Genomic DNA, 24,779 nt, shown 5'->3' on the forward strand with positions numbered 1-24,779 from the left:
CACCTCTTTGCTCATCCCTGACACCAACTCCATCCCCAAATCTTATGGCTTTCACCTCCTAAAAACCTCGTGGCTCTGCTGCCCCCATAAGCACGCTGGCCTCAGGCCCACCATCTCAAGTTCAGATGAGGGCACCGGCCTCCTACCTGGTCTCCCAGCCAGCTTGCACCCTGGCCCTACCGTTCACCTCCACACAGTGCCCTCCATCACAGCCCTACTCTGCTCAAAACCCTCCACTAGCTCCCCCTGCCAATTAGAATAAAATGCAGACTCCTCGCTCTAGCCCTCCAGACCGTGGCCCCACCTACCTGGCTGGCCTTAGCTCCCGCGCGGCTGCCTCTCTCAGACTTGGCCCTGGTCTTGCCCACCTCTCTTCTCTTCTCTCTCGAGCTCCCCAGGTGCCCTGTTCTTCCTCCATCACAGCTCAGATCCACTATTACAACGCTGGCCCCTGGCAGGCGAATGAACTCCCTGAGTTCAGGAAGCCTGTCCTGCCCACTGAGGTCTCCCCAGCACCCAGTAAATACCTGTTTCAGGAAACGCGGAAACACTCAGGCTCAGCGGTTTGCTGAGGTTGCACGGTGACAGACAGCCTGGACACGTCACATCTCTCAGGCTGACAGTCTTGGAGACCCGAAACTCCAAAGAGAGCAGGGAGCCACAGGGGACACCCCGACGGAACTCTCACCTGAACAGGTGATGCACGATATGCCCTCAGCGCTCAGGTTGTACTTGAGATCCAGCAGCACCTGGATGTTGGTATCGGGCCGGAAGAGCAGGGGGGCCCGGCTGGCGGGGCGGAGCCGGCTGGCAAACACCAGGGACAGGATGAGGACGGAGACAAAGAGCCCTGCCAGGAGAGGACGCCACGCTAGGTGGGGCCAGGGCGCAGGAGGCACCCACAGCCCCAGGTGAGAGCGGTTCCCTTTGTGGGGTGGCAGGGTGGGGCGGGGGCCCAAGGGAGCTGGCAAAGGTATGGTGAGCCGGCCTGGGGGTGAAGCCTTGCCAGGGACTCGTCCTTGGTGCGGGGTTGGGGGGGGGGGCGGGGGGGGGTGGATGTTATTTGTGTCGTTTGGAGATCAGGCTATAAGCTGCGATCTCAGACTCCTGGATAAGAATCGGCCACTACCTTAGGGCACTTAACAGTTGGTAAAGAGCTGGCACACGCGCTTGGTTATACACAACCTTAAATACTGTCAATCGTTATCATAACAGCAGCACTGAATGTTTCTTGAGCACTTACTGCATCCCACACACCCGACTGAGTTCTCTACTTGTCCCACGACTGCCTTATTAGATACATACTGTTCTTTTTTTTAAGTTTGTTTATTTATTTTTGAGACAGAGAGAGAGAGAGACAGAGAGAGAGAGAGAGAGAGAGAGAGAGAGAGAGAGAGAATCCCAAGCAGGCTCCACGCTGTCAGTGCAGAGCCCGACGTGCTACTCCATCCAACCCAGGAACCGTGAGATCATGACCTGAGCTGAGATCAAGAGTCAGATGCTTAACCAATTGGGCCACCCAGGCGCCCCTAGATAGATGCTATTCTCCTCCTCAGAAACAGGATAGGAAAGTGAGGCTCAGACTGACTCACAGCTCAGCCTTACTGGCTGGTCACCCAGTTGGTGGCTGACTGGTCTGACTGGGTGGTCTGACTCTGGAGCCCAAGCATTGGGGGCTCTGCTCTCCCACCCAGCATGATGACTGGCGCATAGTAGATGCTTAATAAACAACAGCTGTTGTGGGACCGGCTCCATTCTACACAGGAAGTGGGGAGGCCCAGAGAGTGAGACACTAACCCAGGTTCGTTTGCAGGAGGGGGCTGGGATCCCACCGCAAGACACAGGGGAAGGAGGGTGGAGAGCCACTTACCCACGATCACCCAGCGGCTCTTGACGGCTGACCACAGAGCCCAGTGGTACAGCAACTCCTGCAGCTGGGCAATGAGCTGGCCCCGGCTGCCCCTGTCGGGTGCTGGCTGTAGGCTCTCCGAGGGCACAGACACCAGGGACACGTCTCCCAGCTCCAGCGACACTGCCAGGCAGAACAGCGGCCCATCAGAGGCCTGGCCCAAACACCCATCAAAGCCCACCCACGTCCCCGCCCTCCCTAGGGAAGCCCAAATGCTCGAGGGGGATCCCCAAGGGCCATCAGGATCCGCCTGTCCTCAAATCACTTCGTCGAAAGTGACCTTCCTGGCAGATACAGCCCCGGGTCCCGCCAGGGTCAGCAGGGCAGGCCTGTGCTGGAACTCACCTGGCTCCTCCTCCACATTCAGCAAGGGGATGTCATCATCGAGGTAGGGCATGGGGCCCTGGGTGGGGTTGCCCCCAGCCCGCTCGGGGGCGGCAAACACGTCCCCGGGGAGGTGCAGAGAGCTCTTGCGGCCACATTTCTGGTGGCAGCTACGGACAGAGTCGGGGAGAGGGGTGAGCCCCAAGGGCCCCGGGTGTGCCAGGAGGGTGGGGCAAGCCCCCCCTCACCTCCAGCCTCCGCCCACCACATGAGCCCGGGCCTCAGGCTGCTGCAGACATCTCCCGAGGACACGCGTCACAGACTCCCAGGAGCCTGTTGCCTGGTTCCTTCCCGGTGCCATCTGCCCCCCAGACCCTCGGTGCCCCCCTTCCTCTGGACAAAGGGTGACAGCAGCCATGACCCAGGGAGAGGGACCCCCGCCCTGGTGTGCCCTGCCCCAAGCCCAGAGCCCCTGTCATTCCCAGCACCCAAGCCCAGCCAGCCACCCAGGCCAGACCCCATGTGGCCTCCCCCGCTCTCCCTCCTTGCCCCACCACTCGGGCCGTGAGACCCCAACCCCCCGACCTCTGGCAGCAACCGTGGCCCTGACCCGTTCACGTCTGCACACAGCTCACTGTGTCTAAATATGTTTCTCCACCGAGAGGAGAAGCCTGGGGACATTTAGTATGGCACCTGGGCATGGGGTCTGGTCAGATTACGAGGTTTTAATCTCAGCTCTGCTGCCTACTGAATGGGTGAGCTTGGGAATGTCACCCACCCTCTCTCAGCCCTTGTTTCCTTGTGGGTAAGACCAGCAAAACAAGGGAACCCAGCTCCGAGGGTCCCGGGGACGGGGAGGCGGTGGGAATAAGGTCTTGTGCAAAAGTGCTCTGCCCACTTCCTGGCACGGAGCAGGTAATCACAAATGGCGACTATCAGGGAGGGTTCTCTTCTCCTTCCTTGGTCCCCCGGTAGCACCCAGCATAGAACTGGGCATACAGAAGGTGCTCAATAAAGGATCACAGAGCTTGTAGAAGAGAAGGTGGTATGCTGAGTGGCCCCAGAGGACACGCCCCCTCCCCCTCGCCCCCCTCCCCACCGCGCCTCTGCCCACCTGCTCACCTGGTCTGGCAGGCACTCTCCAGCGGTGCCATGTAAAGGCTCCAGATGCCCAGGGCAGCAGGCATGGTGAACAGCACAGCCAGCCAGCAGCAGGACACGATGAGAGACATGAACAGGCCAAAGTCATGGACGGCCGGGATCTGGCAATGGAGAGGCAAGGGTGGGATGTGAGGCTGGTCAGGCCTGGAGCCCAGGGAGTCTGAGACCCTGCAGCCGGACCACCTCCAGAACTAGACGGGATGAGGAGGCTCAGGCTGCCAGGCTGCCAGCCACGGGAACTAGGAGGACGTCAAAAGGCAAGGGCTGGTGTCAGGGGACCCAGCAGGGGAGGGACACTCCTAGCTCTGGGTCGGAGGCTGGTGTCCATGCTGCAGCCCACTGGCCACAGCGGTGCCTGACTCGGAGCAGGTGCTCGATAGCAGTCATTCCAGGAGCGACTGACGATCAGAGGAAGACAGCACGTTAGACACCAGGCCGTGTGTTAATGAGGGTAAGGAAGAGAATGTTCACATATGTTCCTGGGGCCGAGGAACAATGGGTGTGCTCCAGGGTGTCCAGGGACCCTCACAGGGATGTGGCGCTCAGAAGGACACTGTAACCAACAGCAGACAAGCCTTCACTGTTTCTGAAAAACTTGGGACAATCATCTCCTTTTAGTCTCTGAATAAGCTACACAGGGGGGAAGTGAGGCTCAGAGAGGTCTGGAGGTCACGTGGCCCATCACAAAGGTGGAACTAGAGCCCAGCTCTGCCTGTGTTCTGGATGCAGTTCTCTAGCACGGCCTGGATAATCCCAAAGCATCTAGTGGTTTCTTGATGGGACACGCGGCCCAGGTCATTAAATGTTTTGAAGGCTCAGGTGGGCTCACTGCCTTTCAGGTTCTGTCAGCACCAAGGCCCTGGCCCCAACACAGACCCTTCTCCTGAGCCCAACTCAGAGGCCTGAAGGAGCATGGGGCCAGGGGAGAGGGACGTCAGCGAGAGGGGTGACAACACAGTGTGAAGCCGGTGGTTGGAAAAAGCTCTAGACGGAGGGTCAGGGGACTTGATAGGCCACCATTTACCAGTTGTGTGACCTTGGGGAAGTTGCTCTACCTCTCTGGGCCTCAGTTTCTGTATTTGGAAAATAAGGATGTAATTGTACCTTTGTCCTATGTCTTGAAAACTAAATGTGGAAGAGCTTTGGAAATTGCCACATACCCTTCAGGGCAGAAGTTGGATGACTACCATTTGTTAAGTTCTGGTAATGGTGACTAGTAGCCAGAATGGTGTCTAGGGACATGGCAAGTGCCTTGAGGTAAAAGCTATGTGGGGCATGTGGGAGGAGCAGGGTCCAGGGCTCGTGGTGGGGGGAAGAAGGAGGCGGGGCTAGGGACAAAGGCAGTCTCGCACCTGGGAGAAGACATTAGCTGCATAGGCAGCGGCTGTGGTCAGGGAGGTGAAGAAGGTGGCCTTGCCTGCCGTCTGGATGGTGTGGATCATCCGCAGCTGTGGGTCTTCCAGGTGGGTGGCCTGGCGGTAGGTGTTGATGAATACAAAGACATCGTCCACACCTATGGGAGGGAGTCCCAGGCCAGCAGGGGCAGGCTCAGGATCATTTTGCTATATCCAGAATCAGGCCCAAGCTGGGCCTAGCCCAATCCTGAGTCTGCCCCAAGAGGTCAGGCTTCAGGGGAGTCCTCCTTCTCAGTCTGGAGTTTGGAAAGACCCATCCAACTTTGGCTCTACCCACTCGAAATCCAAGCCCTGCCCTTCATTCTCCCTGCCCTCCCCAGCCCCCGTCTCCAGAACGAGGCCCCTGTTTCCAAATCTTGGCCTCCTTTCCACCTTTCCCACCATGCCACAGAAACAACTCACCAATGCCCACTATCACAAAAGCAGCCACCCCGTTGAGGATGCCCAGGTACTGGATTCCAAAGACCACATGGTACAGGAAGAGAGCCACCAAGCAGCTGAGGCCGATGCTGGCAATCCCGAAAAAGGACAGGAACACTGGGCAGGGCAAGAGGGGATACAGTGGGAGGATCCAGCAGAACACACACCCTTCAGGGACACAGCTGGGTCCTGTGGCAGCCCTGCACTACCCTGGGTGTGCTCTGCACAGTTCTCACGCCCAGAAAGAAGGGGCCAGGCAGGAGCCCGAGTGGCAGAGGAAGCCACCTGAGTAGGTGGTTCATAGGCCCTCATCTTTGCAGAACCTACCTCAATCGCTAGTAGGGAATTATTATATGTTTAACATCTGTCACCCCAGTAGACTAGAGGTTCCGTGGGGGTAGGAAATGTGTTGGTGATGTTCACCACTGTATCCCTGGCATCTCAGAGCATCTGACACATGGTTGGTGCCCAATTAGTATTTGTTACATGGACGAATGAGTGTCTTTTCCATTTGTGAAGGTATTACTAATCTGTTGTTCACCTGGGCAATAGAGAGTACCCACTGTATATGCAGTGAGAAGCAGCCAGGGTACATGGAAAAGATGATGCTGTTAAAGTGACCTTGGGGACAGAAGGGCAGCTGCACTGGGACTGTAAAACAGGCTACAGAATAATCCATAAAGAAGGGTCCAGTACTCCAGACTCCCCAAAACCAAATTTTTAGCAAGAAAACGATGGTCAAAGGGCAAAAGGTTAACCACGTGAGGTCCCAGGAGCAGGGGCCCTCAGGTATGGCCCAAACTGCCTCTGGACCTCAGTCCACCTGCCTGGGATTGGAAGGTGATTTCTGAGCACCCTTCCCCAGAATCCTTTGACACAATGGATTTGAGATGATTTCTGGCATTCTGGAGAAGGCAGGCTTTGGCCGGACAGGAGCACACAGGAAGGAGAGAAAGGGGCTGGCTCCTGCTGGGCCTTCCAAGGAGGCCTACCTGAGCAGGAGGTGAGAATGTAGACGAGGGCAGCAATACAACTGCTGCTGATGAAGGCCAGGAGCATGTCATTGTTGAAGGTTCTGCGCACCTCGTAATCAAAGAGGTCTGTCCCCCCATACAGAACCTGGACTTTGCTGGAAGGGGAGAGGAAAGACAGAAGTGGGTTGTACTGTTGACACTTGGAAGAGGAGCAGGAGATACCCACCTCCACAGGGCTCTTTACCTTGGCTCCATGTTAAATCACCTGGGGGCTTCCAAAACTGCTGATGCCCAGGCCGTACTCTAGACAAATTAAACCAGAATTTCTGGGGTGGGGCTGAGTCATCAGTATTTAAAAATCTCCCAGGTGATTCAAACGTACAGTCAAGGTTGAGACCCTGCTCAACACAGATAATAATCAATTATAGTCAAATACTACATCATCTCCCAATACTCAATTGTTCACTGCAAAATTCTAAATTCAAACCAGCTTCCACTTATGCAGTTTTACACTGCTATTCAGTGTGCACTTAACACAAACTATTCTTCATAATAACAAAAATGTTAACCGGGCTGGTCAAGTAGAGTTTTAAAATACAAACAGGAGTGATATCTGCTTCTGGACACGATGCAGTGATAAGATGAAATCTAGATTTACCCTCCCCATAAAACTAACAAAAAAAAATAAGAGAAACTATATAAAACAAGAATCGGGACATGAGACAACACAGGATGATGATTCTTGAGAGATGAGAAGCAAAATGGGCCCTATGGTTATCCTGACTAACGGCCTTGAGAGTTGCTGGGTCTCAGTATAACCTTATACATGGGTTATGGGGCTCCCCAAAGGAGGCTGAAATTTTTCCAAACTTGATGGAAAACTATAAACCCACTGATTTAAGAAGCTTGAGCAACAAACTCCAAGTACAAAAAAAAAAAATGAAATGAAATGACAACAATGCACATCATAACCAAATTTTTTCAAAACCAGTGACCAAAAGAAAGTCTTAAAAGCAGCCTGAGGAAAAAGGCGCATCACATACAGAAGGACAAAGATGAGAGAGACTTCTCATCAGAAACAAGTGCTAGTGAGACAATAATGGAGCAGCATCTTTTACCTATTGGGAAAAACATCGACCCAGAATTCTATACCCAGCAAAAATATACTTCAAAAGCAAAGGGAAAATAAAGACTTTTTCATTTTTTATTTTATTTTAATTTTAAAGTTTATTTATCTTGAGAGAGACAGAGACAGCATGAGCAGAAGAGGGGCAGAGAGAGAGAGAGAGAGAGGGAGAATCCCAAGCCTGATGTGGGGCTTGAACTCATGAAACCATGAGACCATGACCTAAGCTGAAACCAAGAGTTGGCCACTTAACCAACTGAGCCACCCAGGCGCCCCAGTAATACATGAAAGCAGAAGGAATTAATCTCCAGGATCCCTGCACTATAAGAGATGTTAAAGTAAATCCTTCAGGTACAAAGAGAATAACAGATGGAAATATGGATCTATACAAAGGAATAAAATGGATTAAAAATGGTAATGACATGAACAAATATAAAATATTTTCTTATTGCTTATTTAAGTTTCTTTATAAGATAATTGACCACTTCAGCAAAAATAATAATGTAGTGTGGTGTTGATAACACACATGAAAATAAAATACATGAGAACAATACATAGAGGCTGGGAGGAAAGAAATGGTAGCATACTACTGGAAGTGTCTTACACTATACACAAAGTGGTAAAATGTCATCTGAAGGTAGCCTGTGATAATCTAAGATTATATACTATAAACCCTAAGCAACCATTAAAATAAAAAGTTATAGCTAAAAGACTAACAAATGAGGGGCACCTGGGTGGCTCAGTCAGTTAAGTGTCCTACTTCGACTCAGGTCATGATCTCGTGGTTCATGAGTTTGAGCTCTGCATTGGGCTCTGTGCTGACAGCTCAGAGCCTTGAGCCTGCTTCAGATTCTGTGTCTTCCTACCTCTTTGCCCTTCCTCTGCTTGCTCTCTGTCTCTCAAAAATAATTAAATGTTTAAAAAACTTAAAAAAAAGACTAACAAAGGAAATAAAACATAATAATAAAAAAACACGGAATCAGTCCAGAAGAAGGCAAAAGAAAAGAAAAGGGGAACAAAGAGAGACTTAAGTCTAGCCATATTAATAACTGCATTACCTATAAATGGTCTAAACACCCCAATTAAAAGGCAGAGACAGACTAGATTTTAAAAAAAGCAAGACCTAGAAGCTTACAAGAAACCCATTTTAAGTATAGAAACAAATAGGTTAAAATATTTAAAAAAGAAAAATATATGACATGCTAACTCAAATCAAAAGGAAGCTGGAATGGTTATATTAATAACAAATGAAATAAATTTCAGAACGAAGAATATTACTAGGGATAAAGAAGACAATTTCAAAATGATAAAGCGTTTGATTCATCAAGACAACACAATCAACCAACTTGACCTGACAGGTATTTATTAAACACCCCACTCATCAACAGCAGAATATGTATTCTTTTTAAGTGCACAAGGGAACATTTAGTAAGACAGACCACAATCTGGACCATAAAACAAGACTCACTAAATTTAAAAGGACTGAAGTCATACAAAGTATGTTCTCTGACCACAAATGAATTAAATTAAAAATCAGCCACAAAATGATATCTGGAAAATTCCCAAATATTTGGAAACTAAATAACATACTTTTAAATAACACACAGGTCAAAAAAGAGATCAAAGGGGAAATAGAAAGTATTTTGAATTGAATGAAAATGAAAACACAACATGTGAAAATCTGTGGGATATGCTAAAACAGTACCAAAAGGGAATTTATAGCAATAAATGCCTGTATTGGAGAAGAAGAAACATTTCAAGTTAATGGCCTCAGCTTCTACTTCAAAAAAGTAGAACAAGATAAAAATTACATGTAAAGTAGGCAGACAAAAGGAAATAACAAAGATCAGAGAAGCTAATGAAATACAAAACAAAACCAATAGAAAAAAAAATCAGAGAAATCTAAAGCTAGTTCTTTGAGAAGGTTAAAAAAAATTTGATAAACCTCTAGTCAGAATGATCATGAAAAAAGAGAAAATACACAAGAAAGATGTGACATCACTACAGTTTTACAGATATTTAAAAGATAGTAAAGGAATATTATGAACCATTTCCTACCAACAAATTTGACAATTTAAATGAAATGGACAGATTTAATGTTAGACTCAAAACTACCAAAGCTCATGCAGGAAGCAATAGCTAACTTTAATAGCCCTATCTATGTATATTAAAAAATTCTTCCCATAAAGAAAATTTCAGGCCCAGTTTTATTGATGAATTCTATCACATATTTAAGGAAGAAAGAATACTAGTTCTATGCAAACTCTCCAGAACACTAAAGAGAAGAGAATACTTTCCAACTCATTCTATAATAGCAGAATTACCCTGATACCAAAATAGGACAAATACATTACAAGGAAACTACAGCCCAATATCTATGTTGAACATATTGTGCCCATGAACACAAAATACAAACAGAATACAAAATACAAAATAGAATCTAACACTATATAAAAAAGAAACTATATCATGACCAAGAGCTGGGGGGGGCTTGGGTTGCCCCAGGAATGTAAGCTTGGCTTAACATTAAAAACTCAATCAATGTTATTCACTACATTAAACCAAAAAAGAAAAATTGTATGATCTCTCTTTAGACACAGAAAAAACATTTGAAAAAATTCAACATTCATTATTGATTAAAAAAAAAAAGCTACCAGCAAATTAGGGATAGAGGGAGCCTTTTTAACCTGATTAAGGACATCTACAAAAACCCTATGTACTTTTGATTAGGAATAAGACAAGAATGTCCTCTCTCATTACTTTTATTCAACCTTATACTGGAGGTTCTAGCTAGTGCAATCAGCCAAGAAAGAAAAATAAAAGGCATCTAACTTGGAAAGGAAGAAGTAAAACTGTTTTTATTAGCATAAGATATAATTAACTATGTAAAAAATCTAATGTAATTTACCAAAAAACTTCTAGAACTACTAAGGGAGATTAGCAAGGTTACAGGATACAAAATCAATTATATTACTATATACTAGTATGAACAATTGAAAATTAAAATTAAGAAAATAATACCATTTACAACAGCATAAAAACATGAAATAGGGATACATCTGACAAAAGATGTATATACTACATTCATGGGTAAGAAGACTCAATATTGTTACGATGTCAGTTCTCAAGTTGATTTATGGATTCAGCACAGCCATAATCAAGATCCCAGCAGACATTTTTTTTCCTGGAGAAACAGACAAGTGAATTCTAAAATTCAAATAGAAATTCAAAGGACCTAAAATAACTAAAATAACTGTAAAAAAGAATAAAGTTGGGAGGCTTAACAGACTTGGTATAAAGACAAGATATGGTATAAAGCTACCAAAATTAAGGCAGTGTGGTACTCATGTGCAAATAAAGAAACAGATTGATGGAACAGAACAGAGAGTCCAGAAATTAACTTATATATCTATGAACAATAGATTTTTGTCCTAGGTACAAAGGCAATCTTTGTTGAAGGAATAATCCTTTTGACAGGTGATGTTTGAACAATTGGATATCTGTATAAAAATATGTGGCATCTTGGGGTGCCTGAGTGGCTCAGTTGGTTAAGCAACCGACTTCAGCTCAGGTCATGATTTCACGGTTTGTGAGTTCAAGCCCCGTGTTGGGCTCTGTGCTGACAGCTCAGAGCGTGGAGCTCACTTCGGATTCTGTGTCTCCCTCTGTCTTCCCCTCCTTTTCTTGTGCTCTGTCTCTCACTCTGTCTCAAAAATAAATAAATGTTTAAAAAAATTTAAAAAATGTGGCATCTCCATACACTGGGTTACTGCTCAGCATCTAAAAATAATAAACTATCAATGGCTGCAATAACATGGATAGAACTTAAAGTAATTAGGCTGAAAGGGGTCAACCAAAAGAGTGTATACTATATGATGCCATGGATATAAAATTCTAGAAAATGAAAACCAGTATGCAGTAATAGAAAACAGAAAGTGGTGCCTGGGGTAGGGGTGGAGAGGCAAGAAGAGGCAGGATGGACTCATTAGCCAGGGGACATGAGGAAACTTTTGGGGGTGATGGATATGTTCACTATCTTGATTATGGTGAAGGTTTCATGGTATATACATGTGTCAAAACTAATCAAACTGTAAACTTTAAGTATGTGCAGTTGGTTGTATGTCAATTACATCTCAATAAAGCTGTTTTTAAAAACAGAACACTTAAAAGTAAAATAGAAAAGATCTCTGAATTATCTACTTTTTTAGTTATATAGATCAATTGATCTTTCATTAGAGTAGACAACTGAAAATTCAAACAATTTTTTTAATGTTTATTTGTTTTTGAGAGAGAGAGAGAGTGAGAGTGCACAACTGGAGGAGGGGCAGATAGAGAGGGAGACAGAGGATCTGCAGCAGATCTGTGCTGACAGCAGAGTGCCTGATGCAGGGCTTGAACTCATGAACCATGAGATCATGACCTGACTCCAAGTTGGACTCTTAACCGACTGAGCTACTCAGGAGCCCCAAGAAATTGTTATTCATTCTACTCATTCATTCGTACAGCATTTATAGAGTGCCTTCTAAGTTCCAGGTCCTATTTTAGTTGCTGGCTATAAAAAGACACAGGCCCCAATTTTCACTCTCAGGTATAAAGGAATAGTTCATGGAAGACAAGTATTCCTGCCAAGAACTACTAAAAAGATAAAATTCAGAAATCATCTGTTTGATGACAGTAGAAGGTTCCTGAAGTAATGAGAAGTAGAGGGACTCCAGAAAGATTCCATAAAGGGAAGAACCTAGGAAAGGTAAGCTGTTCTTCTACAGCTATTTTCACCCTGGAGGCATCTGCTGATTCTGAACACAGGCAGAAAGATGTGAAAATCGAGGCTAGGAGTCAGATGAACTAGCAGAGTTTCCCCTCAGCACTTTGGTTAAATACTGGAGCTGCATGAAGCATTAGGCTAGAAACCTAAGCAGAAAGCTTCTTTAAAAACGTGGCATGGAGTTTCTGTTGGTTTGTGTGTGTGTGTGTGTGTGTGTGTGTGTGTGTGTGTGTGTTTGTAGTTTTGAGAAACAAAGATTAGAGTTTGGAACTTGTTAGGGGAAAGAGTTCTGCAGAATACACCAGACTCCCAGTAGAAAGTCCTAGAGAACCAAGGGCAAACAAGGGGCAGACTGAGACTTTCCAGGGCTGCAAAACAGCCTTGACTCAACAAAATGGTTGGTTACTTAAGGTGATCAGTCACAACTCTGTCTGCCTAGTGGAAGGAATGATAGACTTTCTGTGCAGGAAATAATATCACCTGGACCTGTTTGTTTTTTTATGCATAATGTTTATCGCTCAATAAAAATTACCAGGCATACTCATAGGCATGACCACATGACCAAAAACCAAGTGAAAGAACAGACTACAGAAACAAATCCACAGCTTATCCCTATGTTGAAAGTCGGCTGATAAGGACTTTAAAATAATGATAATTTAAAAAATAATAATAATATGTTTAAGGACAGAGAGGATATTATGGACAAAATAAATACAATGATGAATTTCACCAGGGATTTAGATAAATAACAAAGAATCAAATGGAAATTCTCCACAGAAAAACATACCATTAAAATGTCAACAGACATTAAGTGGCAGATTAAATATAACAAAAGACTGGATCAGTGAACTAGAACATCTAAAACACAGAAAGAAACGAAACATAGAAAGTAACAAAAACCAAAACATAGAAATGAAAAATAAAAAACCTAGACAAGATCCCTGAAAACACATGGGACACAGTGAAAAAAAATCTAACATTTGTGTAATCAGAATCTTAAAAGGAAAAGAAACATAGAATGAGGTAGAAGCAATATTTGAAGCAGTGATAGCCAGGAAAACTCCCCAAACTGATGAAAGTTATCAATCTACAGATTCAAGAAGTTCTGTGCACCCCAAGCAGAACAAATTCAAGGAAAACTACACCTACATAACTCATGGTAAGACTGGTGAAGCCAAGGAGAAAAATCTTAAATGCAGCCAGAGAAAAAAAAGACAATTTTTCCAAGGAACAACAAAAATATTTACAGCTGACTTTTCCACAGGAATGATGGAAGTCAGAACACAATGGATTGACAGCTCTAAAGTACTAAAAGAAAATAACTACCAGCTTACAATTCTATACCAGCAGAAATATACTTCAAAAATGAAAGTAAAATAAAGATGTTTTCTAGGCAAAAACACAGAATTTATCCTCAGCAAATATGCACTTAAAAAACTATTAAGAATGGGGCGCCTGGGTGGCGCAGTCGGTTAAGCGTCCGACTTCAGCCAGGTCACGATCTCGCGGTCCGTGGGTTCGAGCCCCGCGTCAGGCTCTGGGCTGATGGCTCGGAGCCTGGAGCCTGTTTCCGATTCTGTGTCTCCCTCTCTCTCTGCCCCTCCCCCGTTCATGCTCTGTCTCTCTCTGTCCCAAAAACAAATAAAAAACGTTGAAAAAATTTAAAAAAAAAAAAAAAAAAACTATTAAGAAGAGGTCTAAAGATACAAGGAAAATGATTCTAGGGGGAAACATGAAATTGTAGAAAGTAATGAAGAGCAACAGCAAAAGTAAATATGTGAGTAAATATAAATGAGTACTGACTTAGTAAAATAATAATGTGATATCATGCGGGGCTTAATGTATCTAGAATTAAAATGCATGCAACAAAATGCAAAAGGCTAAAGGGTATAAAAGCAGTGAACATGTTCTAAGATTCTAATATTATCAGAGATGTAGTGAAAGTGATCATTTGTATTATTCTGTAGTTAAGTCAAGGTGCATGTTGCCATCTCTTGGGTAACCAGTCATAAAGTAGTAAAAAGATCCAATTATTCCAAAAGAAGATACTAAAGTCTATAGGGACTCTGCTTTTCATTGCTCCTATGAAGCTCTAGAGTGATGGGAACGGGAAGAGAGGCTTTTTTACCCAGGCAGAGGTTTTGTCTTAACAGCTGAACATATTACGCAGTGGTAGTTTTTGGTATTTGAACCCTAAAGATCCTCCTGCAGGCAGCCCCTCCCAGTTTCCCACCCTAGCCAAGTACGTTTCTCTGGAACACCTCTATTTGTTCATCCACCCCCACCCACCCACTCATTCATGCCCAAGATAAATTCCTACTAAGGGGTTCCTGGCACTGTCCTAGGGACCAGGCCTATAGAAAGAAGCCAGGAACAATCCCAGCCCGCAACAAACTCACACTCTCTTGAAACATAATGAAACTAAACCTTCCTCAAACTTTAACATGCAGACAAGTCATCTAGGATCCTGTAGGTCCAAGAAAGGCCTGGAGATTCTGCATTTATAACAACCCCCCAGGTGAAACAGATGCTGCTGATCTGAGGAATGCACTTTGAGTGACAAGGAATTAAACAGCCAAAATACAGACTGACAAGTGCCATGATGAAATTGTAGCTCAGAGAGGTGAAAGAGCTCATGGAAACTCCCAAGTGGACTAAGTCACCGGTATGTGACCTTAGACATATCTAACTCCAAAGCTCATGTATGCTCTTTCGTTCCTCCTCTAGTGAGAAGGAAGGGCATGGTGGAAGGGGGGTGGAGTGGGCTTTCACTCCAGCTTCAGGGAAAAACTGCCCAGGCTGGATCTTAGTGGATGAGCAGGGGTTTGTTTAGCAAAGAAGCAGGGTCAGGAGAAGGTTCCTAGTGCAGCGACTGGCATAAAAACAAAAGGGGTAAGGGCTCTGGATTGGAAAGGTTGGCTTTTAGTGCCAATCCCACCACTTATGGGCTTTATAATTTGGACAACTCACTTAATAGGGCTGTGCCTCGATTTCCTCAACCATAAGATGGAGATGATCATAATAGCACCTGCCTCATTGGGTCGGTGTTGAGAATTAAATGAGATGGTGTGTATAAGGGGCTTATACCAGCACTGTGCCACATAAATGTTGGTTCTGATTATCATAGTTGTTGCTCAATGCAATGAATGAGTAATGGAAGGAACAAGGGTATTTCAGGCAGAATGATTCATTTGCCTGGAGCTGGCCTGTCAGGGCAGGGGACTGAGAGGCATCACAGTTATTGCCCATCAGGACTGATAGATGAACTATTTAATGCCCTTTCTGGGTGAGGAGGGGCCTACGTGTATTTTTAGACACATAGCCCAAGGTTTGGAGGACAACCAAAGCACCCACTACCTGAGAGCACCTTCACATCTCTTGGCTCACCTCCTCCTAATGCCTCCAGAAGGTATCGGGACTCATCATCCCCATTCTACAAGTAGGGAAACTGAGGCCCAGAGAAGTAGAGGCATATTTGCCAACTCTCTCTCTGGGTAGAGGAGGCAGACAGGCCAATACTCCCTGGTCAGTACTCTTTCCAGAAAGCCCTCTAGGCACCATCTCAGGAGAAAAATCAATATCCAAGACTTCTTAGGCAAAAGCCCTGGGATTTCCTACCTCCTCCAAAGCTTTCATGTTCACTAACCATCAGCACTGATCAAGAAAAGGGGCTTTTTGAGCTGTCAGAGTGACAGTGAGGATGTATCTGGCTCTGCCCCTGATTCAGGAAGAAAGACTTCCTAGGGAGAAGGTTCAGGGGAGGTGATCTGGGGTTTATGAGAAAGAAACACTCGAAAGACAATTTCCTACCCTAACACAGCCCTTTCCTGATATACACAAGGACAAACAGACACTGCGTGCAGCTGGACCTCCTACCTACCTAGTAGACTGCTTGGCCAGCATGGCCACGTAGGTGACCACAAAGCTCTGAAACTTGGCCCGCTGCTCCTCCCAGCGATCGTCCACTGAGTAGTAGTTGGGCAGGGGTGCTCCAAAGAGGATCTCGCTGCGCAGTAGGGAGCTCTTGAGGTTTTCTGCGGAGAGGCCCTCGTCCACATACCAGTAGAACTCGGGGTGAGTCATGGCCAGCTCTAGGGAGCCTGCAGGGCAGGGGTGGTGGCCCAAGGAGCTCAGAGGGCAGCTCCCCACAGCCCTCCATCAACATCATCCTGTCCTCCTTGCTAATCTCACTCCTTTCTAAGGACGTGGCACTCCCCCTCAGGCTGCCTCCAGCTGTCTCAAATGGAACAGAGCAACGGTTTAAAGAACTCACTGCCCAAGAGCAGCAGTCCCCCACACCTGCTCAGGCAGCCCCCAATAAATTCACATTTTATTTGCATGTGAACCTCACCTAATTCCAAGGCTCAGTCTTTGCAGCCCTCGAGTTCCACCTTTCCATTACAGTCCCCATTCATCTGCCTAGAATCTTGCCCGTGTGCCCCTTAGAAGGCACACCCAAGCACCCAAGCCCCACCCCACGACCATTCTCTAGCCCCACCCCACCTTTCAAGTCTCATCCCTAAATTACTACAAACTAACCCCGCCTTGGTCTCCCTTCAACTTGTCTCTCTCCCTTATCTTCCTCTGATTAGATGCCCGGTCCTCTAACCACACCTGGGTTTCCCTCTAACCAAACTCATGCCCAAGCCCTACCCCACCCATTCTTTAACTGGCCAGTTTTCCACAATCCAGGTCTGCACCCAAACCTTCCTTGCCTCTCTCAGATCCCATCTCACATCCTACCCTGCTGCCAGTCTTTTGCTGTATCACCTTCAGGTCACGCCCAGCAGGCAGCTCGAGCCTGAGTCTGCCCACAGCAGAGTCCCACCCCATTCTCCTTCAGGTGTGAGTCCATGGCCAAATTTCCCATGGGTCTCTAAAGTACCTTCTCTCAATCTCATGAAGACCCGCCCTCAGCCTCACTGAGGCCCCGCCCCTTACAAGCCCCACCCACCCAAGGGCTCCACCCCTTACAAGGCCCTCCCCAGCAGGCTGTGTCCCCAGCCACACACAAGGCTGCTCACCCCGGATGTCGGCCAGGTCCTGGCCCATGCCATCATAGTAGATCTTGCCGCCTCTCTCAGTGGGGAAGAAGTAGGTCATGAGCGAGCTGGGTGGGGAGCAGTAGGAGTAGGACCCTAGTGGAAGGTCCTTGAGCACCTCATGGGGTTTCCAGCAGAACTCCCGGAAGCCCGGGTGGTCCATGATCTTGCGCTCAATCTCGTGGATTGTGACCAGCCGCTCACTGGTGAAAATGTTGCGCTCTGCGTCGCCACGGGCCAGGAAAATAAGCTCAATGCGCCAGTGCGCATGCGTCTGGGTGTTGGCGCTCACATAAGAACGTGAGTAGTCCCAGCGCGAGGCACCCCTGCGGGCTCGGCTCTGATTGGCCGCAGCCACAGCACGGGGCGGGGTGCTGGGTTGGCACCGTACATTCTTCTGCATGCCCTGGTTCGTTGGGCCTTCACTCTGGTTGGCTGCCAGATCCACCAGGGTTGGGGCCTCCCGCCGAAGACGCCCACTCCGATTGGCTGCTGGTTTCTGGTCTGCGGAAGTGTCAGGGGATATGCCTGGGCCACGCCTTGGGGCCGCAAAGACTGCCCGTGGGGGCCTGGTGACCGGTCGAGAGCGGTTGCCCAGATGCAGCTGCTGCAGCTGCTCTGAGATAAGGCGCTGGAGCGTCTCAGAAGTGAAGTCAGCCAAGTCGCGCCGGTTGCGCCCCCAGGACCCAAACTGGGACTTAAGCGCCAGCGCGAGGGCATCAAAACGCTGGGAGGCCTCATGGTTGCGGATCTCAAAGGCGTTGTAGGAGATGTCAATGTCCAGCGGCGGGTAGTAGAGGAACATGAAGGCCGACAGGGCCATGGGGATGCTGCAGCCCAGGAAGAGCACCAGCCCTGCACAGCAGGGATTTGTGAAAGCCCAGCCCAGGGTGCTCCAGAAGCCCGAGGCAGGCGGCCGGGAAGGCAAGGTCCAATGCCTCCAGCAACACTGCCCTCCTTTCCCAGCTCGGGGCCCTGGCTTCTGGGCCCTCCTAAAGGCCTCACCGGTTGCTTCCTCCTCTTCCTGCTCCTCCTCTAGCCACACGTCTTGCAGCAAGGGGTCATCCTCCGAGTCCATAGCCTACAGGAGAGGGAGAGGGTCAGCAGGCTAGAGAGAGGGAGAAGACGGTGTCCTGTGGCTGCAGTCGCCCAGCCCTGGGTATTAGCCCCGTCCACAAATACTGCGATGGAATTGCATCGCGTGGGCATGTAACTCAACTGAACTTCATCACTTGTACACAAAACAAAGAAAAATATGTTACTGGTCCATCACCTCCCTCAACTAGATCTTGGCTTTCGAGGCCACAGGAAAGGGAGAATCACAGCCCGTTTGCAAACAAAAGAGACATTCCTCCCTGTGTAAGGGATACTGGGGCGGGGGGGGGGGGGGGTGGACTCTGACTACACACGATTTCTCAACTTCCTCTTCATGCTTGATTCTAGAACTCATGGCCAACAGGAGGCGTTACTCCACTGCCATCATGTTTACTTATAGTTAGCAACTCTAAAGTAGATCTCCCCTATGACCCAGCAATAGCACTGCTAGGAATTTACCCAAGGGATACAGGAGTGCTGATGCATAGGGGCACTTGTACCCCAATGTTTATAGCAGCACTTTCAACAGTGGCCAAATTATGGAAAGAGCTTAAATGTCCATCAACTGATGAATGGATAAAGAAATTGTGGTTTATATACACAACAGAATACTACATGGCAATGAGAAAGAACGAAATATGGCCCTTTGTAGCAACGTGGATGGAACTGGAGAGTGTTATGCTAAGTGAAATATGTCATACAGAGAAAGACAGATACCATATGTTTTCACTCTTATGTGGATCTTGAGAAACTTAACAGAAGACCATGGGGGAGGGGAAGGGGGAAAAGTTAGAGAGGGAGGGAGGCAAACCATAAGAGACTCTTAAAAACTGAGAATAAACAGGGTTGATGGGGGGTGGGAGGGAGGGGAAAGTGGGTGACGGGCATTGAGGAGGGCACCTGTTGGGATGACCACTGGCTGTTGTATGGAAACCAATTTGACAATACATTTCATATGAAAAATAAATAAAATACCTTCTGAAGTATCAGGGTAGGAGGAAAGAACGTGGTCTTTGGAATCGGGAGTTTGGGTCCTGGTAAGGTGAACATTGGCAAGGCAGTAAACCTCTCTGAACCTCAATTTGTCGTCTATAAAACAGAGGTGGCCACTCCTGCCTCACACAGTTGTGAGGAGGGCTGCAGTCTGGGTAGTATATTAGTTACTATATCTGTCACGTAAGCAGATTTGTTTGCTCCCCTCTGGGGGCTGTAATGTGCCTAGCGGTCGCCCATGGATGGGGCTGTGCCAGAGCTGTCATAGCTCTCCTCAAGAACTCTCAATAGCTCCCCACCCCCTCTTTGGGACACTGCAGCTGCAGCCACTGTTTGTCAGGCTCAGGCCACTTAACATGCAGCGACAGCAACATCAAACCTTTGGGCACGAGCAGGGGCCAGGCATCTGTCTCCCCAAGACTTGGGCACAAGCAGCAGGAGGGCCTGGCAGGAGAGGGCAGCCCGGGCAGCCTGAGGACTCCTGCAGGGTGGCCCGAAGGCAGGAGGCCTTCCGGCATCCCCGGGCATGGCCTGTTCCCCTTGTCCCTCCTGTCCTCAGTTTGGACGGGGAGAGACTCATTATCCAGTTAGACACCAGGCAGCGAGAAGAGGAAGCTAATTATACCAGAGCTGGCTAATTAATGCTGCCTTTCCTATTAACATTCTCTAGAGTGCTCCATTTCAATTAGACGGTCTGTCCGGGAAGAGAGGGGGCTGCCGTCAGCCCAGAGAAAGTGAGGAAGAGAGGGTGAGGGGAAGGAGGGAAACAGAGACAGAGAGACAGGAAACGGGAGAGATGAGAGACAGAGACAGCTGGGAAGAGGAGACAGAGAGGAGAGGGGAATTGAGTGGGGGGTGGGCAGACAGAGATGCAAAAAGGGAAACAGAGAGGAGGGTGGGAGAAGAGGAGGGCAAAGCAGAAAACTTGAAAGGGAGAGAGGCCTGGAGGGGATGGGAACCGCTCCTGTAATATGCAAGAGTCCTATCCTAAGATGAGATCATTAAACTTCCCATTTGCGATGCCCTAAAGCATTCTGGCCGAGGGGACGCCATATGCTCCCAGGACCAATTTGTGTTAGCAGGAACTCCTGAGTGTGAACCAGAGGCAGCTCAGACTCACCCCATGTCCAAGGGGCAGAACTAAGTCTGCATGTGGAGGTGGGGGCAGGTGGGAGCTTCGCCCCCACTCCCAGCCTTGGAAGGAGGATGCTGATGGCAATATGGTGGAGAGGGAGGGACAAAGGCCACTTCTGCCTCTTTTTCTGGGGTCCATCCACCCTGCCCCCAGCCTCAGCCTGCCTTTCAAGATGTATAGTTTACGGTATGTTGATATGTGAGCGGGGGTCCAAGGCCAGGATTCTGGGTCACGGCAGCACTTCCTGAGGGATTTGGGGGATCCTGCTGTTGCACCGGCGAAGCCATTCCCTTCCCTAGGAGTCTAATGCATCTTTCAAGGTCTTGCTCAAGTGTCACCTCTGACAAGAAGCCTTCCCAGATCTGAAGCCCCCAGCGACCCATCTAAACTTCTCACCACACTTAGGGGGTACAAATTACTCAGGGACAAGGAGGGAGAGGCAATATAGTAGGACATTAAGAGCTAAGGCTTTGGAGGCAGACAGATCTGGATGTCGGTCCCAGCTATACAATTTAGAGCAGGCGATGTATCCTTTCTGACCCTCAGTTTTCTCATCTATAAGATGGGGCTACCAGTAGTCATCATCACAGAGGTGATCAGATGATGTACACAGCAGGCTGACCACAGTGCCTGGTACATGTAAGTGCTTGGGAAATGACTGCTTCTGTTCTTTTATACTCTGCTCCTCCGCCAAGGCTGTGAACTGGAAGACTCACATGGCTCATTGCATTTGCCAAAGATGATCACAGCAATATCTCTCGTCTCATGTGCTTTTCTCATGGTATGACTGAGACTTCTCCCATCAAGAAGTAATGTCTGCATTCCTTCCCCTTGAATCCAGGAGCGTGGGGGCTGTGACTGCAGCAGAAGTGGCTCTGAGCTTGGCAAATGGAGAGGCAGGCTTCCCCCCTGGCTCTCTTGGGATGCTTTGTCCTTGGAGCCCAGCTGCCATGCGGAGAGGAGGCCCAAACTAGCACAGGAAGGGAGACCACATGCGGGAGCTCCTGCTGACAGCCAGCATCAACCATCAGATATGTGAGTAAAGACACCACCGGCCAAGGAGTAACCCAAGCCTTCGTGTCTTCCCGGCTGAGACCCAAGTACCATGGAGTAGAGCTAAGCCACCGTCTCTTGTACCCTGTCCTGACCCACAGAGTCCAGGAGCATAATACACTGGTTGTCATACATCACTAAGTTTGGGGGATGATTGATTACATAGTAATAGTAACTGAACTATTATAATGGGTCCCTGTCCCCTACGTTTGACTCTGTGCCCTGCAGACAACATTTTCTGGATTGAAGTGCCCAGAAAATTGGGCACAGCCATTCTGCCTCCCAGTGAGAGCCCCGCAGCCGGGTGGACATGAACTCCAAGAGAGCAGGGACTTGGCTGTCATGTTCCCTGCTGGGGTTCTGGGTTTCGGATAATTGTCGAATGAGGAAAGGTAAAGGAATCTCTGGAGAATCTGGATTAGGTATTAGAACTTCCCCCCCCGGGACAGAGGATGATCACCAAACAATATAAACATGCAGCCGGGAGTATGGTTTCTTCTGCCTGGGGTGGGGAGGATCTTGAAGAGGGTGAAACGAACAAACAAGAAGTGGACTCCATGAGTTCTTTGTCTCTCATGCCTCCCACCCCCACGCTTGTCTTCTCTACCTCTGGGAAGAAAAGCTGCCACGTGGGAAATGACACCAGATTGGTGGTTGACCACCACGGCTGCAGGCCTGGCTCAGCCATCAACTTTCTGTGTGGCCCTGGGCCTGTCCATCCGCTCCTGGGGCCCTGTCTCCCCCATCTGGCATTGGGATGGTAAAGCCTCAGGTCCCTCTAGTGGTGACTCCCGCCGAGCTGCAGAGAAGCCCTGGTCTGCAGGCCAGCGAGGGTGGGTGGGGTCTGAGAGACCCTCAGCAAACCCAGGGAGGCCTCAGCTCGCAGGTGGGGTCTGACAACAGCACCTCAGTGGACAACCACCTCCTCAGGCTTTTCCACAGGGTGGGCAGCAAATTGCACATTTCTTTTCCCTTCTCAAATGATGGGAATTGATTAGCCGAGCAAGGAGCTCCAGCTGCTCCATGGAAAGGAACTAAGGACAGCTTATGAGGGACCCGTCATGAGCCGACTTCCATTATGCCTTCACGGTCTTCATCATGGTAGGCCTGCTCAGTGCCCAACGTCCTCTCTGTCCTCCCCTGTCTCTCTCTGTCTCTGTCTCTCCTACATACACACACACACACACACACACACACAGAGATGGTCAGAATTGAACTCTGAGCCTCTCAGGGGCCCAGGAGACAAGGTGGAGACATCCACAAAAAAAGGTCTCCCTTCTCTTGGGGGAATCAAGAGGGGCAGGTGCCTGAAAGGGAATGGTAGGCCCTGGGGGGCCCAGGGAGGAACCTGGCCCAGTGTTAAGGGCCAGGCATGGGGCAATCCAAAGCCACATTTGAAGCATAATCTCAATATTATAACAGAAAAAACAACATTCCACATGCATTAAAAGAAAAAAAAAACACTTACAATGGTTATCTCTACCTGGGAGGATTATGGGTAATTTTCATTTTCTCCTTTATACTTGTCTATTTCCAATTTTTCTGCAATGATCAGGTGTAGCCTCACTTTTAGAATGAGAAAAAAAACCTTATTTAAAAATAGAATGTGTGTGTATGTGTGTGGAAGGGATTTTGTGAACAGCCTCCAACTCTTTGAGGAGTTAGGATAATAGGGCCTGGGAGGAGGGTTCTGTCCCCAAAGGAGAGCAAATGCGGAGGGGGGGTGACTGAGTTGCAGCAGGAGAGACCCTGGTTAGAAAACAGAAGGTCCTGGAAAAGAGGCAGCTGGCAAAGGCCAATGAGTGAGCGAATGTGGAAATCTCCTGTTCTCCTGAGATAAAGAGAGGGGTCTTTTTTTTTAAGCTTATTTATTTTGAGAGAGAGAGAGAACAAGCAGGGGAGGGGTAGAGAGAGAAGTAGAGACAGAATCCCATGCAGGCGCCACACTGTCAGCAAGGAGCCCCAAGCGGGGCTCAAACCCATGAACTGTGAGATCATGACCTGAGTCAAAATCAAGAGTTGGAGGCTTAACCAACAAGCCACCCAGGTGACCCGAGAGGGGTCTTTAAAATGAACAGGGAGGGGCACCTGGGTGGCTCAGTCGTGTCTGACTTCAGCTCAGGTCATGATCTCATGGTCCGTGAGTTCAAGCCCCGCGTCGGGCTCTGTGCTGACAGCTCAGAGCCTGGAGCCTGCTTCGGACTCTGTGTCTCCTTCTCTCTCTGCCCCTCACCTACTCGTGCTCTCTCTCTCTCTCTCAAAAATAAGTAAACATTAAAATTTTTCTTTAATGAACAGGGAGTAGATCATGTCCCAGAAGGGGCATCAGAGCACAGGCAGTCCAATCCCTTTGTCTTCCAGATAGGGACACTGAGACCAGGCAAAGAGAAGGGACTCACCCAAGGTCTTATTTCAGTGGCAGAGCCAGGACTCCGGCTTGAAGGAGTGCTCAGTCTGCTCCATCGGCAGATTCTGGGGGGACTTCTTGGCAGTCCCTGGGAGCCACCAGGCCCGGAGAAGACGGCACGTGCTCCCAAAGAGCCAAATAGGGAAACGACTTTTAAGGTCTAGGGAAAGAGGCCTTCTTCAAGTCCCAAGCCAGATGGACCCGCCCCCCAACCTGGACAGGATGGGGCTTTGGTGGGAGGCGATGTTTCCTCAAAGACCCCCTTGACCCAGTTCTTGCTCTCCTGCAGCATGGCTCCCAGGGATATGGACCCACGCCAGAGCCTGCCTGCAGCGCTGGTTACAACGTCCCTCCTTCCCGTGATGGGCGACAGAAACATTCCTTCTTCATTCCCTTATCCCAGCCAGACTACTAAAAGTCACATTAGACATGCAGATTCAACTTCAAATACATACATGTATATATAATTTAACGGCAATTAGGAGCTAATCAGCTTTTTCTTCCTGTCTCGGGGTGTTTTGCCTCCCTGGTGCGGCGCTGGTCCTCAGAAACATCTTGGGGTGTTTGATTCTTCTACCCTTCGGCTGAGAGATGTGCGTGCAAGTTCAAAATGAGACAGTTGGAGTTGAACGGTCCCATTCTCCCCTGACACTGAAGTGGGGGACATCGTGTCCTTCTCTGCTTCCTGGTTCTGGGTCGGCGCCTTTGGGTGAATTCAGCTCATCTGAGGCGGAGAAGGGTGGACAGGAGAAGGGAGAGACCTCCTGGGCAGCAGTGTCCTAATGCCCTATCTGCTGATGCCCCGTCTTCCCTCCAGATGCCCCAGCTATGTGCCTTCCATCCTGAATCCCCAGCCCTTCTCCAAGACCTGGGCACTCCATCTCAGGCCAGGAGGCTATAGGAGCAGTGGAGACGTGGTGGTAAAACTGGGGCCAAATCACCCAGATGGGGTGAAGCTCA

The 24,779-nt window shown here is 48.4% G+C and overlaps 1 protein-coding gene across 1 annotated transcript in view; it reads right to left on the bottom strand.

Annotated features, from left to right (window-relative positions):
- DISP3 (dispatched RND transporter family member 3) overlaps positions 1 to 18,214 on the bottom strand; it is a 30,720-nt gene extending 12,506 nt beyond the window's left edge. Inside the window, exons 1-9 of the mRNA XM_049618089.1 lie at positions 17,119 to 18,214; positions 15,975 to 16,194; positions 6,222 to 6,358; positions 5,212 to 5,346; positions 4,747 to 4,907; positions 3,356 to 3,495; positions 2,255 to 2,403; positions 1,871 to 2,032; positions 689 to 850 (exon numbers count right to left, since the gene is read on the bottom strand). Coding sequence (XP_049474046.1) covers positions 689 to 850; positions 1,871 to 2,032; positions 2,255 to 2,403; positions 3,356 to 3,495; positions 4,747 to 4,907; positions 5,212 to 5,346; positions 6,222 to 6,358; positions 15,975 to 16,194; positions 17,119 to 18,214 — 2,362 coding nt within the window. The remainder of the gene's footprint in view (positions 1 to 688; positions 851 to 1,870; positions 2,033 to 2,254; positions 2,404 to 3,355; positions 3,496 to 4,746; positions 4,908 to 5,211; positions 5,347 to 6,221; positions 6,359 to 15,974; positions 16,195 to 17,118) is intronic.
- Between the last annotated feature and the right edge of the window lie 6,565 nt (positions 18,215 to 24,779).

This window comes from Panthera uncia (genome assembly GCF_023721935.1).
Source record: "Panthera uncia isolate 11264 chromosome C1 unlocalized genomic scaffold, Puncia_PCG_1.0 HiC_scaffold_4, whole genome shotgun sequence".
NCBI lineage: Eukaryota > Metazoa > Chordata > Mammalia > Carnivora > Felidae > Panthera > Panthera uncia.